Source organism: Stegostoma tigrinum, chromosome 3, assembly GCF_030684315.1.
Source record: "Stegostoma tigrinum isolate sSteTig4 chromosome 3, sSteTig4.hap1, whole genome shotgun sequence".
Taxonomy (NCBI): domain Eukaryota; kingdom Metazoa; phylum Chordata; class Chondrichthyes; order Orectolobiformes; family Stegostomatidae; genus Stegostoma; species Stegostoma tigrinum.
In genome coordinates, this window is record NC_081356.1 from 72,893,360 (window position 1) to 72,912,440 (window position 19,081).

The 19,081-nt window shown below is 38.6% G+C and overlaps 1 protein-coding gene across 1 annotated transcript in view; it reads right to left on the reverse strand.

The window, feature by feature from the left end:
* srfbp1 (serum response factor binding protein 1) overlaps window positions 1–18,805 on the reverse strand; it is a 203,383-nt gene extending 184,578 nt beyond the window's left edge. The window contains exon 1 of the mRNA XM_048527373.2: window positions 18,627–18,805. Coding sequence (XP_048383330.1) covers window positions 18,627–18,680 — 54 coding nt within the window. The 5' untranslated portion in view covers window positions 18,681–18,805. The remainder of the gene's footprint in view (window positions 1–18,626) is intronic.
* Between the last annotated feature and the right edge of the window lie 276 nt (window positions 18,806–19,081).

The window sequence follows — 19,081 nt, forward strand, 5'->3', positions numbered from 1 at the left end:
CATGGCACAAGGAAGTCATATAAAAGAGATGTTAAAAAAGGACATTTGTACTTCTGATCATGAATGTGAACTGTCCTTGTAGCCCTCATTAAACTTTTGATTACACAGGCAGAATATTCCAAACGAAAAAATTTAACTTCTGCAGGTGAGAATTTGAATCATGACTTGTTTTCAGTAGTTTAAAACTCAAAGTTAGCTACAAAACTGAAGCAACTTAGAAGGAGCAAGTTCTTAATGAGATAACTCAAAATTTGGTCCAACAGCAATAATATAGGAGCAAAACAAACCACAAAACGAATTATACTAGGGTACCAATGGGGCAACTATATGAACTTCCGGTGTGCTCAGGATGCTTTAGGGCTTCAGTTAATACCTCAAAGTTTCACTTGCAATGTTAGCCAAAGACCATGTGGGATAATAAAAGCAAAATACAATGGAGGATGGAAATCCAAAACAGAAATAGAAAGGGCTGGAAATACTCAGCTGCTCTGGCAACATCACAGAACAGAGAAACACAGGGTTAATGTTTCAATTTGAATATGAATTTTCTAGTCAGATCAACGGTCTTCGAGGATGAGGAGGCTCAGTTTATTGATAGCAAACATCTTCATGTTGCTAGGAGTGAGACTTATAAATGAAAAACATGATTAAAAAAAAGACTATGTATGAAACTGAAATTTTGAAGTACATTTTTGTTTCAGTGTTTTAAATGCATGAACTCAAAGAAACAAGCATATTCGTTTGACAGTTAGCTATTTAAAATGGACTTGATCCACTTTACACATTATTCCAGCCAAGAACTGCACGCTAAGTATCCAACATTCTTGAATTTATATCTAAGGAGATTCTGATGATCTCACACTCAGTGCTGGCTTGGAAAAATGTTTCAGCTGTAAGTTGCCAAAACATTCAGGGAAAAAAGCGCACAGGCCCACGTTAACACAAGCATAAGCTGTCTAACGACAAATTGGTCACCTAACTTTGGTTTCAGCGGGAGGGGAGAGAAGGGGAGCAAACATTCCCTTCAGAGCTAAACCAGACCATAAGGACATCTTTGTTGATTGAAGACCGGAACTGAGTCAATTCTCTGGGACAAATTCAATAGAAGAGAAATAAAACTCTGCTGCATCCATTTTTTTGGGCACAAAAGAATTCTGCCAGTCTGCTGGCATGTCTTAATCTTGAAGCTAGCCTGAAATGAATCCAAGGTCACTTTGTCATTGGCAATAATCAGGGAGGTCTGTCAGTGTTGAGTGGAACATTTGCCATGCAAGAAGGAAGGAATGAGTGTGTGCATACTATATCCATGTGAATTTTCTAAGTGAATCTGGTTCAGTAAGAAAAAGAACACTTTGAGCAAAAGATGAGCAGCATTATTCATTGTAAGAAGGAAAACAACACAGAATTTGTAATTACTAATTTTACTGGACTCACTTTCAAGTTATTTTTTATTTTATGATTCATAAAAAATGCAAAAACTAAACAAGACAATTGGCTACTACAGCATTCAGGGGGTTTGAATGAAGAGCTGCTCTCATTTGAATCAAATATGGAATCAAGACTTGGATTTGTAACCGGTGGCTAACGCCCACTACAGAATTACTGCCTACTGCATAACAGCATCCTAAGTTTAAAGATGGTGAGAAAAATAACCCACTAAATAAGTGTGAACCAAACATCAATATTGTACAAGGTTATCATAAATAATTCAAAACGTTGTTGTCATAGGATCTTTCATTAATAGTACAAGTTGCAGTCAAGGATCCTTAAAGCAGCTGACTTGTGGTTTTATTGTGTTTTAAAATAATTCCAGAATGATTACAGGCTAATTAAAAATGATTTTGAGAGCTGGCAATAATTCAGAAGTAATTTTTGCTTGAATCACTAATAATTACTTAAGCTTTAAACATCTCATCTTTATTATATATACACACACATAAATTTTTCAACAAGACAATTTCCTTCCCTTAACAACCCTCTGGAATATTCCTGCACTGGCTCACCAAAAATGTATAACTGAATAATTAGCTTTTTGTCACTATATAAAATGGCACAGTGCCTTGCGGAAAATTACACCAACGCACTCAAAATAAATAAAATTCCACCCCCAAATAAGTGATTAAAAATTTGGTTACAGGACTTCTTCTTTGAATCAGTTAACTGAAAATGTAAACTCCAGACTTGTAAAAACTATTTTAAAGCAGAGAATGGTCCAATGCCCTTGTTTCAATTTGTGGATTTTAAGCACAGGAAAATTAAATACTAGCCTTATTACAAAGTAGATGAAGTTATTTATTTGAAGTATTTGAATACAATGTTAAGATTGTGAAAACTGTCTATGAAAGTCAGCATAGCCTCAGCTGTATCCTTTTCAGATAGTGTCTAACAAACAGCATACATCTTGGCCAAACTCATGGATTAGTCAGTAAAAATTTAGTTTTGTTAATCTGATGCTAGCTCATCTTAAAGAGGCACTGTTATTAATTAAAATAAAACTTCATAAGATATAGCACATGATACTGAACTTATACCCAAACTGAAATAAATAAATGCCAGAATTTGTACTTGACCCACAATTCCGAGGCTGATCTTTTCTTAATATAGCCCAATACTCATTGTTTGAGTTAAAATCCCGATCTAACTCTATACTTGCATCAATTCTGATTAAAAGTGAAACAAAATTATGTATTTTGTTTATGCTCCTTGGTTATATAAATTATTGCTCATGGACTGAATGTGTCATAGAATCATGTAACGATAAAGAAGAAAGCCATTTTTTCACCTCCATGTCTGTGCCAGCTCTTTAAAGAACTATTTTGCCCCAATCTCCTGGCACATGCCCAAAGTCCTGAAATTTTGTGTCTCCAACTATTTATCCAATGATCTTTTGAAATGTCAATAATTCTGCCCAATGTCTATTTAATTCCCCTTGGCTTTGCATGTACCAAGTTTTTTGGAATGAAGTGTTGAATATGTTCTCTATCTGACTTCTGCTACTTTGGAGTTGTTGATTCTCTGTTTATCTCTTCTGTCCATCTCCTCTCCCACCGTTGCCATCGATTCTTTTCTATCCTTTCATTTTTTTATTGTTGTTGTTTTTTCTTCTGCAAGCTACATCAGAGTCTGGCAGGGAAAGGGGCTTTACAGGCTGCATGCATGATTGGGAAGATGGGGGAAATATGAATTAAGTAGACTCTTTCCAATCCCTTCTGTCTTGACTTGTGCTTTCCCAAACTCGCTTATATCAAGCTCCCAACACCCTTTTTATCATTCCCTTTCTCCCTCGCTGTTCCTCCATTATGTCACTTACTCTATCAACTCTTTATTCCATTGTCATTTATCTCAAACCTAATTCTAAATACCCCTTTCCAAATCTTGTTTATTTTCAAAATTCAAATAAAAACAAAGACTGTTTCAAGTTATATTCATAGTCTTACAGTGGTGTGTGATTAGCAGTAATATTTGCTAGTAAATGGGGATAATCAGTCAAATTAGATGAACTGTTTTTTCTCCCTCTCCCATGGCCCCTGCTCAGCGTCCAAACTCGAGAGTTTTTAAGCAAGACCTGTGAAAAGTCGTTAAACATTAAAGTACACTTACAACATGTGTGAAATTAGAACAAATTTCTTTCATCCCACATACACACAAAAATATAAATCTCATCTCCAAAGCTTTGGGAAGCTTTACTTCAAAAGAGAAATTTAGAGGCAGAAGATCTTAAGAAGCGAAGAAAGATTTTCTTCGCCAATTGATGCATGCAAAGACAATGTAGCACACTGTGAAGACAGAGCGTGCACAATCCAAATCAATCGCAAAATCACAGCACTAGATAATATCAAGTCAGAGTCAAGGCTATTGAAATACTGACTGCGTGAAGTAGAAACTTTAATGGAGATGTTAGAAAGACCCAAATGGAACACTCAATCATGCAAACCAAAACATATCATTTTGAAATAAAAGAATGCTAAAATCTTTGCTTCAAATATTCAAAGTTTATTCAAAGAAAAAGTAGGGAAAAAGAATTTTAGAAACCAACAATGGATTGTGCGAACCCAATGTCCAGACTGTACAACTTTGAAGGTTGTGTGCTCTAGCTATTAACTCTGCAACTCAAAACTGAAAACACTTCACAATGCCACCTATGGGAGTAGCAAATAACTACAGGTTGTCGCCGAGAAACATTCTGTACCATTTAACGTACAATAGACAAGTGATCATATTGATCAGTCTTGCATTTAAATCCAGAATTACCATGTGCCTAGGTCATACATTTCCAACTCAAACATCAGTACTGCTGTATTACAAAATTATTTGTTTAGTTACAAAAAGCCCATTTCAATCCAGCCACACAACTCTGCTCTTGCATTTTGTGCTCCAATTGTAAAAAGTTAGATATGAACATATGAAGAAACAGGCAACTCTGCTCCTTAAGAGTGCCCCACCATTCAATTAGCATCAGAGTTGATCTGATTACATTTTGATCTGATCCATATTCTACTTCTTCCTTTAAAAGAAAATCACAGATTCTGCTTCCACTCCCATTTGAAGAGGGAATTCCAAAGACTCTCAACACCGAGAAAAATGTTCTCCTAATCTGTTTTAAATAGAAAACCACTTATTTTTAAAGAGTAACCATCGCCTCCACACAGTTCTCACAAGGAAACATTCTCACCAAGTCCAGAGTGCATAAGCAATTTACAACATTGGTTCCTGGAATGAGGTCTTCAGTTATGAGGATAAATTGAACAAGGTGGGACTGTTGTCCTTGGAGGTTTGATTGAGATTTTCAAAAATCATGACTAAGTTGGACAAATTGGATAGCAGCTGTTCTCTCTCGTAAAAGGAATAAGAATGACAGAGCACAGACTTAATTTGAAGTGATGTCAGAAAAAAATCCTTCTAAACACAGCAAGTAGTTAGAATATGGAATGCACTGCCTGGAAACGTGGGGAGGTTAGGTTCAATTGAGGCATTCAAGAAGGCATCGCATGAATATTTGTATTGAAATAATAAATCATTTCTAAGCTGAACGATATGGGAAGAAAGCAGCAGATTGGCACAAGGCAATAATGCTCATTTGAAGAGCTGGGGGACCCCATATCAGCTGCTTCTCCAAGCAGCCCTTCTCTGAACTGCTTTCAATGCATTTACATCTTTTCTTAAATAAGTTTCATGTGCGTGCAAGAGAAGCATGATTTTTGTTATAACTCCCCGCCTTTGGATTTGATTTGTTTTGTAAACAATGATAACATTATAGGGGCTGGCCTAATTACTTGCTATAACTGCATACCAACTTTTATGCGATTCATACAGAGAATCTGGGTATCCTAATTCATCTCAGAGTTCTATAATCTCTCACCATTTCAGGAATATCAATTTTTTTTCTTGCTAAAATGGTCAACTGCAAATATTTTCACATTACCTACCCATTTGCCAGATTGTTGTCTACTCACTTAAATTACCTCTGTGGCTTATTTATGTATGATTAGTATATTTAGTTACCACACCTTCAGTACCTTCATCAAAGTCATTCATTATCTAAACTGTGAAAAAAGAACCTAGCATTGATCACTGTCGCTCACCCTTTGCTTCACTTTTGTCAATGAGAAATCAACCCACTTGCAACCTACATTCTGTTTCCTGTACAGTAGCTAAATCCTATCCATTCCAAATGGCTCCCCCCTAAATCATGAGCTGTCTTCTTCTGCAAAAACCTTTGATATGGCATCTTATCGAATGCCTTCTGGAAAACAAAAGTAAATATGTCATCTGTTACAGCTTTCTACTGCAAATATGAACCATGTAATCCTAGGTTTGTATGTGACACCATTGCAATGCCTTGTCCTCTCTTGCCACCTAGTGGGGAAAATGATGGGAGAGAGAAAAGAAACTTGTTCAGTGATATTGGGAACTGCAGATGCTGGAGAATCCAAGATAATAAAGTGTGGAGCTGGATGAACACAGCAGGCCCAGCAGCATCTCAGGACCACAAAAGCTGACATTTCGGGCCTAGACCCACTTGTTTACCTTTGTTTTGTTCTTTTCTTGACAATTCTATAACCCACCCACTTACCTTGTTCTTCTGAAGGCACTCAAAGCTTGTGCTGGAGTACAAATTTACAGTCCTGGTAAATTTGAAATTGGTGACTACCCCAAGGCTTTCATTGTCTCCATGCCTGTCTATGTTTTCCACCTCACATCCTGTCCATACCAGTATAATGCCATTATGGCCTTGATTCTTTAAGATGTTCTAAATCTTCAAGTGCTGTATCCTGTTCCATATGTAATCTCTACATTTGCATTAAATTGCTGAAAAATGTCAATGCCTATTGTTATTGCCCTGGTGTATTGTGCATTTTTGGTACCAAGAAAATAAAAAAAAAGTTGGAATGCTTTATTCCAAAAAACGTTAATACAGTACGGTTTATTTTAGTTGAGAAGCAAAACACCAAAGTATAGGCGGCAAGCAAACAGAATTGATAACAGTTTATATATTTTCTCAATATGAAAGTCAAATTATTTGTGTAACAATATTAGTTTGTGTTTTTGAAAGTCTTTAGAATACAAGACATACTATAAATATCAGTAATTTTTCAAAAAACATTTCAGGCTGAGTTAAATACATAGTCAGACACAGCAGTAGCTGACAGTGTCACAGTAGATCTGATGTTTAGCAGCACTGAGATGGGTCCAAGCTTTAGTAGCACTGAATAGCTTTACAGCAATGAGGCTAGAGTGCTGGAGTTTAGCAGTCCTTGAGTAGGAAAATCTTCTGTGCTCACCCTCCCTTACAGTCATACTCCACCCAAGGATAATAATTGGAATCAATCTTTATACATTTTAGTAAGTATTTACAGATTATAAGCAAGCATCTCCTAAGCCAAACAACCACAGTTTAAGTTAGTATTAATTAATAGGTGTACAACTGAAACCTCATTAACATCCACCATCTGCCTCTCCTTAAATAGTTTAAACGCATATAAAGTTTAGGAAGTAATGAAGCAAGAGGGCATTCAGTGGACAATTTTACTTCTGTGATGGACGTTATAACTCAATGTTAGTATAATCGAGCAGCCTTTCTCTACAAAGTCAACAAAAGAAATCAGAAAGTGTATTAACAGCTTTCATCTCACTGAAGAGACTTCAAGCCTGTCCACATCTTGAAATCAGCTCTGAAAATTCCACTTACATTTTAAAAGCTGTGACAAACTGCACCACAATAGCTGAAACAACCCCCAATATTGCAAATTAAAAACAAACATTCTAATTAAAACTCACAGCAGTTTTTAAAAACCAACTCAATCTTTCAAAGTTAACAGATCCTTTCAAAAATTTCCTATATCATATGCATATAATGAGTTTTGATGGAATCTATTAGATACATATTGCTTACACACAAATAAAAGGCCAACACACAAGGATAAAAAAAGTCGCTGAAGCAAGGAGTTGAGTAGGGTTAATTTGTAAGCAGAGGGAAATATAAACCACCACATTCTTTGTATACTGTTACATTGAGTGACACTCTTCCTCTACAATTCCCAACAATTTATTTGCACACAGATTTCTCTTCAGTAAAAACAGTTCAATTGCACCTGCCCATTTTATTTCAGATTTTCTCTCTCCAAAGTTTGTTTCATGGCAGTGCAGGCAAAGAAACGATGACCCTGACCCAGAAAGCGCACCCACAAAGATGATACCCCTACCTTACTTCTCTCTATTTATTGATATCTGATGGGCTGTCAGTTCTGGACTCAGTCATCACCGTATTATCAGGGAAAGGTCAATGGTGGATGGGAAGCTGGTGGACTACACTATTTTGTGTGTCTGGTTCTGGTCTAACGAAACAATTTAATATGTCCTGTGCTTAAAAATTAGCTAAAAATATTTCCAAAATTAATTGAGAGTTTGGGACATGCTGCTTGGCAGCTCGTATTCACTGATGTCACTACTACATCTGTTATTGGTTTATGATGGTGGATGGGGTACCAATTACACTGATGCCTTAGCTCGAGTGATATTGAAGGCACAATTATCAAGACAAATAGGGGCTATTCTATCACTCTCTTAACTTGTCTAGGGGTTGGTGGACAAACTTTGCATATACAAAAAGGGATCATTAACCACACAACATCCAGAAGCCGCCCAGTTCAGGATCTGGTTAACGGTGACTCTTGAGAACGCTGGTGGGTAGGAGGAAAAAAAAATTGGATGCGTTTATTTTTCTCCTCTTCTATCTGTAAGCAGAGGTGCGTAAAATTTATTTTTTTTCCTCCTTTTTTGAAATAGGTGAGGCATGTTTTGCCTAAATCCTGTTTGTGAAATTCAACTTAAGAATGACCCCAAGCAAACTCGTTTTAAGTTTAAAACTGAAGTACTGTTTATTCATGAATTCTATGATGAACGGTATGTGATTATATGAAATATCATGTTTTAGAGTTTGGAATGCAAACTAGTGGCATATGATATTAGTTACTTTTGAGAAGGGTTTGAAGTAAAATCAAGGTCAGTTAAGTCTTTCCAAACAGTGACGTAAACAATTGTGTCAGATAGGTGACCATGAATCTCTAGAGTAGAAGTCTGTAGATACCGTGAGCTTTATAACTAAGAGTAAATATTAAAGGCAATATCTTATTTTAGGCTTCACATGATCTACAATTCATGTTAGCTTAGAAAAAAAAGAAAGAAACAACTGAAAGATTTGTCACAGTTTTGGCCTAAATGAGATCAAAAGCAAATGTAGTTTCTTTCCTAGAAAGCAGTACAGCACAGTTTGGAGAAAGCTCAGTTACCTCGGTATTAAATTTTAAATGAGGATGTTTAGTTACAAATCATCACATTATCAAAACACAAAGTTTTACGTTTCCATTTCATGAGTACTCATGCTACAAAACCAAGCACAGTTTACAGGACAAAACTTTGAAGGGGTTGAACCTAAAATGGAATAGTAAAGGAACATTTCTCTGGGGTTGGATCTGACTCATGTAAAGCGATAGTTATGGGGAGTAGATGAGACTTTGCTTCACTGTTAGTTTCAAGATCTTTCAAACTGTTTTTGTATTTTTTTTCAATTAAATAAATTTCTGTTTTAGTGTCAAAGAAAATCTGCAGCTCGTGTGTCTATATTTCAATGAATGACCACCATGTCAAATTAAAAGAAAAACCCATCAAGCAAGATTTCTTTCTGGGATCTAACTTGTCTACTCAATCACAACAGTTATATTGAGGAGGCTATTCAACATATTGTCCCTGCAGAATTATCCAATATTTTCTTGAAAGGCTCAATTGAACCTGCCTCCACCACACTTCTTCCAGGCATTCCATAATCTAACTACAAATTGTGAAAACAAATTTCCTTGCTTCTTTTACCAATCACTAAATCTGTGCCCCACAGTTCTTGATCCTTTCACAGATGGGAACGTTTCTCACCACCTACTCTGTCTTGCCCCCATCATGACTTTGAAAATCGCTATCAGGTCTCCTCAGCTTTCATCCCAACTTTTCCAATCTATCCTCTCAACTGGTTTCAGGGATTAGAAATTTCATTCTTTAAAGTTGCATCTGCACTCTTTCCAGTACATTGACATCAAGTTAAGCTGAAACTTTAGAAAACTCTGGTTAGGCCTGAACTACAACATTATGTCCACTTCTGCAACCAGGTTGTGAGGAACATCGGTCCAAGCTCAGATAAATTACTTAATTTGTGATCTAAATCCATTTTTATTCTAAAGCTGCCTAGTGTAACAATATCCATAGGGAAACTATCCTTCTGGAAATGTCATGTAGATATTAGAATACATTCTGTTAAGAATTTCAAATTGCATGTTATTTGACTTATTTCATCTTTAGAATCAATGACTTGACTGCAGGTTTGTTCTTTGCTGGTATCTCAGGCAATTTTAATTTTCCATTTGCAAAATTAGGGTCACATTGGAAAATAGTTGGGGGGCAAACTGTACTAAAGGCACTTTCATCCTCATTTTGTCTGATAAGAATTCCATTCTACTGACACTCACATTCAGTATCTGAATCATTATTGAGATGTCGCAATCACCGAATCCTCTATTCTTTCCGACATATTTTTTAATTTTGTTTCATTTTGGCTAAAGGAAGTGACTGTTTCTCCATCATTTATTTCCAAGCAGGAGACAGAATACAAGTTTCTTCACTCATGGTCCAAGAGTCACTCAGAAACCCAAGCACAATGCCCAATTTAAATGCCAATACTGATCAGTCCTCAAATGAATCAAAATTTAACACAAACTGTTAACCGTCCTTAACATTTTCTTTGATAGGTTTCAAAAAAAAAGGACCATTCTATTATAAGTTTAACCTCATAGGCATTTAATGGATCATATCACAGAATCCCTACAGTGTACAAACAGGCCATTCAGCCTACATCATCCCTCTGAAGAGCATCCTACCCAGACCCATCCCCCTGCATTTTCCCATGTCTAACCCCACCAAATGTAAACATCTCTGGGCACTATTGGCAATTTAGTGTGGCCAGTCCACCTAGCCTATGCATCTTTGGTCTGAGAGAGGAAACCAGAGCACCCAGAGGAAACCCACGCAGGCACGGGGAGAATGTGGAGTTTGCACACAGACAGTTGCCAGACAGCGGAACTGAACCCGGGTCCCTGGCGCTGTGAGGCAGCAGTTCTAACCACTGAGCCACTGTAACTGCTTATTTTTTAAAAAAAGGAGACTGAACTTCCATCACTGTCCAACTGCTAAGCATTCAGCTCACAAATACCGATTTTCTTCTGGCAGGAAATGGCAATGCCAATGTTGTTTCCTCTTTGGCAGAGACTTCACTCCTGTCCTGTGTGAAGCTCATGTCAAACATCTGCAAGTTTATGGAGAAAATTTGCCTTGTATTCTAAATTTTAAAAATAAAAATTGCATATAGACAACTTATCTTGACTCAAGGTGCCAGTGAAGGCCAGGTAAGCTTTCAATGATTTCTGTACAAAGGATTAACTAGTGCTCAAATATGCTTCCCGAATGTTCTTTTACCAAAAAAAGCATTCATGACTGTTATGGGGGTGCGCTCCCTATGAATGGATGAAAACCTTCAGTGGAACCAATCAACATCTTGTGTTATCTGAGCTTACCCAAAGCATAAACTCTATGGGCACTTAGATTTAAGAATTAAAACTTAACTGCGAGAGCTGTAAAGAAACCTGTCAAATTTTGTAGCTGTGAAAGGTTACCATTCTGGGTCTACTGTTTAACAGATGCTTCTAACTTTATCATTCTGGGTTTGGGTAGAGTGTGAATGAAACTGTCTTCAGATAATGAACTCTAGTACTCAAAAAGAACTAAGGCACAAATCAGGGGCCAAGCAACATCAGAGGAGCAGGAAAGGGTTAGGACCCTTCTTCAGAAATGGGGGAGGGCAAGGGGATTCTGAAATAAATAGGGAGACAGGGGGAGATGGATAGAAGATGGATAAAGGAGAAGATAGGGTGAGAGAAGACAGGCAGGTCAAACAGGTGGGGTTAGAGCCAGTGAAGGTGAATGTAGGTGGGGAGTTAGGGGGGGGGATAGGTCAGTCCAGGGAGGATGGACAGGTCAGGGGGGCGGGATGAGGTTAGTGGGCAGGGGGCGGAACCAAATGGAGGCTTGGGGACCGCTTTGCGGAACACCTACGCATGGTTCGCAGCAAACAACTACACCTCCCAGTCACAAACCATTTCAATTCCCCACCCCACTCCTCGGACGACATGTTCATCCTGGGCCTCCTGCATTGCCACAATGACACCACCTGAAAGATGCAGGAACAGCATCTCATATTTCGCTTGGGAACTCTGCAACCCAAGAGTATCAATGTGGATTAACAAGCTTCAAAATCTCCTCTCTCCCGACATGTCAAAACCAGCCCAGCTTGTCCCCACCTCAAGCCCCAGCCCCATCTCTATCCCCTACCCACTAACCTCATCCTGCCCCCCTGACCTGTCCGTCTCCCTGGAGTGACTGACCTATACCCCCCTAATTCCCCACCTACATTCACCTTCACTGGCTCTAAACCCTCCTGTCTCCTCTCACCCTATCTTCTCCTTTATCCATTTTCTACCCGCCTCCCCCGTCTCCCTATTTATTTCAGAATCCCCTTCCCCTCCACTATTTCTGAAGTAGGGTCTGGAGCAGAAACGTCAAGCTTTCCAGCTCCTCTGATGCTGCTTGGCCTGCTGTGTTCATCCAGCTTCACACCGTGTTATCTTAGATTCTCCAGCATCGGCAGTTCTTACTATCTCAAAGGCCCAAATCAGTCTGGACATCAACAAACCAAGACAGTGGCAATTCTCTAGCCAAAAGAACAGAACAGAATCCTACCAAAAAACCAGGCAGCTGGAGGGAGATTAATTCATTTTCACCTGGAGAAGATTCACTTCTACAGAAATTGGCCACAATCGATCCATAAATCCCAAGACTTCTAATGTTCACCCACCTTGAAAAACCACAAGACAGAAGCCATCCAGACCTTCATAGTGATTGTTTGTTAAAGGGCTTAGGCTGAACTTACTATTCGCTTCTTGTACTGTTAGGTGATCTAGCTGTGTGCTTTATTCACTAGAATACATCTTTACTTTTTTAAATTCATTTATGCGAGCTGGGCATCACTGGCTAGGCCAGCATTTATTGCCCATTCCCGACTGTCCAGAAGACAGTTAAGAATCAGCCACACCGATGACTGCCTGCTCCAGCATACATGTGACTCCAGACTATGTTGGCAGATTTTTGTCCCTAAAAGGACATCAGTGAACCAGATAACAAAGATCTGGATGAACACAGCAGGCCAAGCAGCATCTCAGGAGCACATTAGTGAAGCAGATGTGTTTTCCCTAACAATCAGCAATGCTTCCATAGTCATTATTGACTTTTATTTCCAGATTATTACTGAACTCAACATTTCACCATCTGCCATGGCAGGATTCAAGTCCAGGTCCCCAGAACATTACCTGGGGCTCAGGATGAACAGTCTAGCAAAAATATCACACCCTACCTCTAAGTCAGTATCTTGTGTGACTAATGAGCAAGTGTGTTTCATCGTTTCTCTGGATTTAAAATTATCCAAAAGCCTGCTTTGTGTTTATGGCTGGAAATTTCAACACAAAAGTGGTAAACACACCTGTAGAAACCATCCAATTCTCCTTTCCATCTAAAAATACAAGGTTTCTGTAACAAAACTTGATTCAACATCTCTGAAATCAGTGAAACATTTGGATGATAGTCTCATTGATACAGTTGCAGAGAAAAAAAAGGTAAATTCTTGCGTAAATATAGGTAGTTCTCCTACATCGCAATAGTCACGTTCTTGTGTGACTTCGTACTATAGAAAATTGCCACAGAAAACGCTATACCTGTACAGCAGAAAGTTTGCATTATCCAAACAGCATTCACTAATCAATCACATTGCAGCAAATTCACACTAACAAAACATGTGTTATAGCAGAACTACCTATACTTTCAGATCCTTCACCCAAATCACAATTGCTATATTCTGACATGGACTACTGGCTCACACAACAGTTAGCTGAACTACCATAAGCTCAACAGAAACCATACTTGACTGAGTCAAAGATTACGTACAGGCTCATTGACTGATAATTCTCAGGTAGCTTCAATTCACCAATTTTGAAGACAAGTGACTGTCATATGTCAGGTGTAAAATTTTTCATGTTAACTGGAAAGCATTTCATATTTAAGATACAAATGAGTACCATGCTAGCTAGCATTGTAAATTATTCTTTTCCCTCTGGTACTATGCCCTCCTTTTCAAAATACTATCACTACTTACACACGAAACAAAAACTCAGCTTTACACTGAATGCTTGATCACCCTCTACATCCATGCCTATTTGTCCTACAGCTCTTATCAAGTTTCTGCTCTGTCACACTCAGGCCCTGAATGCCTCAAGCTACATGCGATTTTACTGTAACTGTGGTGTAGCGTTCATCCCTGCTCATTTTCCTCTGACCTTTGCCACACTCAATTACACTGCCCTCTAAGACCTTTTCTCTGTTGACCGTAACAGTGACACTACCTTTTCTTGGCACTACTATACTAATTAACAGGTAGCCAGAGTTTCTCTCCCAACACAGTCAAAGGCCTAATCTTGGTCATTCCCCTTTCCTCCACACACACTACCCCACTGTGACAGCAGAAGACGCGAAACACATTAACAAGTACACAGAACATAGCCGCTGCCCATTCTACTGCTACTACATAGTCAAAATGACTTGTCTGACATCCAGGCTTGGATGCACCACATATTTTCCTCAGGGTAAATGCTGTCAAATTATCAGCCATAGTCACAGCATCAAGAGAGAGGCTTGCCCATTAATTCCATTCCTTTCCTTCGCAACCTAACTCTACTTCAAGCTGGGCCAGTAAAGTCCATAATTTTGGCATTCTATTAAAATCCCAAATCCGAATTTTCTCCCACTTCCTCCACAATGCATGGATAAGCTACTTCCACAGTATCACCTGCCTTCATATCTTAACCTATCTGCTGTTATAAATTTCAACTTGTTCCTTTGTCAATAAAGACACAACGATTCCAGTGTTCTCCAGGCCAGCTTGATAAACTTCTTTGCTTCCTTTTCTCTTCAAAGGTCATCCCTGAAACCTACATCAGACATTTATGACTGTCCTGTCCCTCACTGACCAAGTACTATATCAAAATGCATAGGCACAATATTAATGGAAGCTGTTGACACATCAGAAGTATAATACAGAAAGCAAGGATAGCTTTGACAATGAGGGCAATTATGTTAGATTGTACCAGCACTTGGTCATACTCTAATTTATCATCACTGTGAAATGTCCATATTATGCAGAGAATGTTAAGTGATTTCACAGAACTGTTCGCCCTCTGAAGATTTATCGACACTAGTACACTGAATACACTTAAAAGACCACACTGAATTGTACACATGCAATGCTTCCTTAGGCTATACACATTGTTCAAAAATAAACACGCGAAGAGTACAAAGTAACTGAAGAACCTTTACCGAAAATTAATTCAAAGGCGAGAGACAAATGGAGAGTAACATCAACTATGTCCAATAGTGCAGAATCCTGTCATTAATTCACTTGTATGCACCTAAATTACATGCTTTGAATGGAGTTAACAAACTTTGCAATCTTCACATTAAAAATACACAAAAGCAGACTGGTTAACTGATTAAATGAAGGTAGGGAAACAATTCTGATGTTACAGGAAAATAAGTTTCTGCGGTGACCTACAAATGGTATACTAAAAATTTAGGCAAGGAGAAAAGGTAAGAGATAAGATACTTAATGGGACGGACCAATGATAAACAAAAATATTTGAAAGAGATAATGTGACTAGTAGTCTTGTGTGAAATCTTCCACTTGCTTCCTATCGAGAATGCAAATTCCTTTGCAATGGGGCGACTTGTAAAAAATTCCTTGAAATACATAACAAGTCTCTCAGCATCTGCAAAGAGAAGAAACAGAATAAATGTTTGAAAATATTATGTTGTTTCTCCTTACAGATGTTGACAAATCTGTTCATTGCACACTGTTTTTTATTTCTCATTTTCAGAACAAAGTTTATTTTTATTCCAACTGGCTGTTGTTATATAATTGGTAAAAAACACACAAGAAATATTGCAACCTCGAATAATTCTGCCAAGAAATAAGGCTTCAGCCACATTAAAAGTATAGGAAGTCTCAAGATCAAGAGGCTTTTGCAGGTTCGATTTATGAGTGTTTTGACGAGGTGAACAAATTCAGCACATTATCTTGACATGATAGAACAGATGACTAAAATTTTGGTCAGGGTGAAGAGATTTGGATCAGTCTTAAAAACAAAAGAGTAGAGAGGAGTACAGAAGTTCAGGAGATTTGAGGAGTGGCAGATATTTCCAGAGTTTGGAGCCCATGTAGCTAAACACACATGTATAGTGAGTAAAATTATAGATGCTCAAGAGACCAGAATTGGAAAGGCACACATTTCAAATATTTGTAGGCCTGGAGAAAGTAACAGGGACAGGTGAAGAAGGGTCACCAGATCAGAAACGTTAACTGATTTTCCTTCACAGATGCTGCCAGGCCAGCTGAGCTTTTCCAGCAAATTCTGTTTTTGTTCCTAATTTAAAGCCTCCACAGTTCTTTTGTTTTTTCTGTGTTGAGGGAGAGGTGAGAAATGGGGATGAAAATGTTAAAACAAACTGCTGAGTCAGAAGCCAATATAGGTGTGTGCAGCGGTAGTGAACGAACAGGTCTCAGTGAGACTTTGGATACGGACAGTAAAGTTTTGAATGATCTCAGTTTTATGTAGAATGGAAGATGGAAGACTGGTCAGGTTGAGGTGAGAGCTTTAGAAAATTTGGACAATAAAGAGGTGCAAGTTTTGGCAATGATAGAGTCGATCCTTCCATTCTTAAACATTCATTTGCTTCAAATCTAATATACAGTGGTAGCCGTGAGTATTATCTACTTAATAACTGCAGCAACTCAGCAGTGTCCCCTTTACAGTATAGTCTGAACGCATGACTTCTACCACTTAGCGAGCTGCAAACACATGAGATCACCACCTGCAAAGTTCACCTCCAAGTCACACACTATTTTAGCTGAGAAATATATCGCCATTGCATCATGGTCACTACATCAAAAATCCCAGAATGTCTTAACAGAATGTATATGTACCTGCACCAGTTCAACATGGAGATTTGCCACCATAATGATAGCAGTTAAGGATGAGCAATGCTCACGCCCCATGAAAGAACAAAAAAATTCATTTTTTCTAATTAGTTATATATCTCAATATAGATACATTAATACACATTTGTTAACAGCTGGATCAAGGGTGCAAGGATGCAAGATTTTCTTAACTTAATGGCATACACGCAATTTTTAAATTGGGTGGGATAGAAGAAAGACTGCCATGAGGCTTCCAGCCTTCTCATTACAACTTTCTATTCCAAACTAAACCTAAAATGTCCAAAATAAAGTATGCATTTGAACTGAGATCAATTCAGATCATCTTTAGAAAAATAAATTTAAATTTTAGAAGTAGAAGAGATGAATGCATTCTTTCTCCATCTCTCGCTCACTCACACGCACATACACGCAGCGAACTGAAAGAATACAGCTCAGTCCCAGTAGTTTGAAAAATCTATTCTGCTGATTTAATGGCTAAGCATCAGCATGGTGAGATGGAAGGAAGTTGTGCTCCAGGACATAAGCACAAAAAAAATCATGATTGAGGCAGTACTGCTCTGTCAGAAGTGCCATTAAACCCAGGTAACATCTTCCCTCTTATGTGGGCACAAAGATGCCAAAGCATTACTTTTAAGAACAACAGGCAAGTTACGCCGGATATTCTGGTCATTATTCAGTCTTCGATCAGCTTCAGTAAAACAGCTTATTTGATTATGTTCACACCGCTGTTTGAGAGACTTTGACCTATGGGAACTAGCTGCTGTTTCCTACAGCACAATAATTTCAGAAATACTTCAGTAGCTGTAAAAAGCCACAAGATGTCCCAAGGTTCCAAATTTGCTATATTTCCATTAATATACTCAGAAGGTTAAATATCTTTGAAATTCTCTCCCCCCAGAAGTTCACAAATGCTGACCCATAAGACTAAAATCACCAGTCTTTTGTGCACTGATGGAACCAATGGGTATAGGGATAGGGTGGGAAAGTGGCGTTGATGCAGTTTGGTTATGGTTATTATTGAACATTCAAGCCAACTGACCTAAAACTATCAGAGATAATGGGAACTGCAGATGCTGGAGATTCCAAGATAATAAAATGTGAGGCTGGATGAACACAGCAGGCCAAGCAGCATCTCAGGAGCACAAAACCTGACGTTTCGGGCCTAGACCCAGACCTAAAACTACACCTATTTATAGCCTTAAGTACACAAAATTGATGGAAAGTGAAAATATTTTATTTAACCATAGGAAGTCAGGTGGTTTTCAATTTCCAGATTTGTAGGTATTTGTACAGTGTAAAAATAGACACCAAAGTAAACATGTAGTTCAAGGAATCTGGTAGTAACTGTCTAAAATACTGAGGATGTTAAAAATCTTAACTAGAACTTAAAGTGGAGACAGTAAGCAGATCTGGTGATAACTGAGGTAGAGAAAAACAAGTGCTGATTCATTTGTGGTCTTTTGTCTGAACTAAACGTAAAATTAGAGATTTTCGAAACAAGTGCAGAGGCAGAGTGACGGACTAAGGGGAAGTTCTCCCCCAGAGATGCTGCAGAGGCAAAGTATTTTCCATATTTTCTATTTGCTTTGGTAATATAAAACTGCCAACCCATTCTAACTACAGCGAAACACGTTTTCTTAGGAGCCTGAAGAGCCGCTGGCCCATGCGTTTCCGACGCAAAATGAGTACGGGTATTAATGCAAACAGGTCCAGAAGCGCCGCCAACAAACAATCCGGATTTCCGCAACGTCTTTAACGTGGTAGAACGTCCCAAGGCGACTGTTAGGTCTCTCAGCAGAAACAAATCTGCTAAATGATCAAACCCCTCACCTCGCCCAATGCGGGGGGGGGGGGGGGGGAGGAGGACAGAAAATATCCATGAACAGTCTATTTTCCGCTAATTAAACTGCATCACGGCGTCTACACCCACCTCATTGTTGACGTTCACCGGCGTTCCTTCTGCTGTTGCTGCCGCCGATGCCATGCTGCACGACGAAGTGAATTGGAACGCGGCCCGGAGCTCGCGCGTGTAAATAGAACGCGGCCCGGAGCTACTCTACAATCACTTGCGTTCCGGTTCCGACACGCATGCGGACGGCAATCCGACAGGCTCAGTATTGCATTTCGTACGTATCCGGTATTGTCAAAATACTCGACTTTATGGTGAAGGGAAGATGAAGCCTTTAACATAAACAAAAAAAACCGAAAGATTTTTAAAATATTTTAATTTTGATATCACATAACTTAGAGGTAACGTCATAGATAATAGAAATAAAAAACCGAAAGAACTGCGGGTGCTGTAAATCGGAAACCAAAACCGAAATGTGCTGGAAAAGCTCAACAGGTCTGGCAGCATCTTTTGGAGATAGATTAGAGTTAACGTTT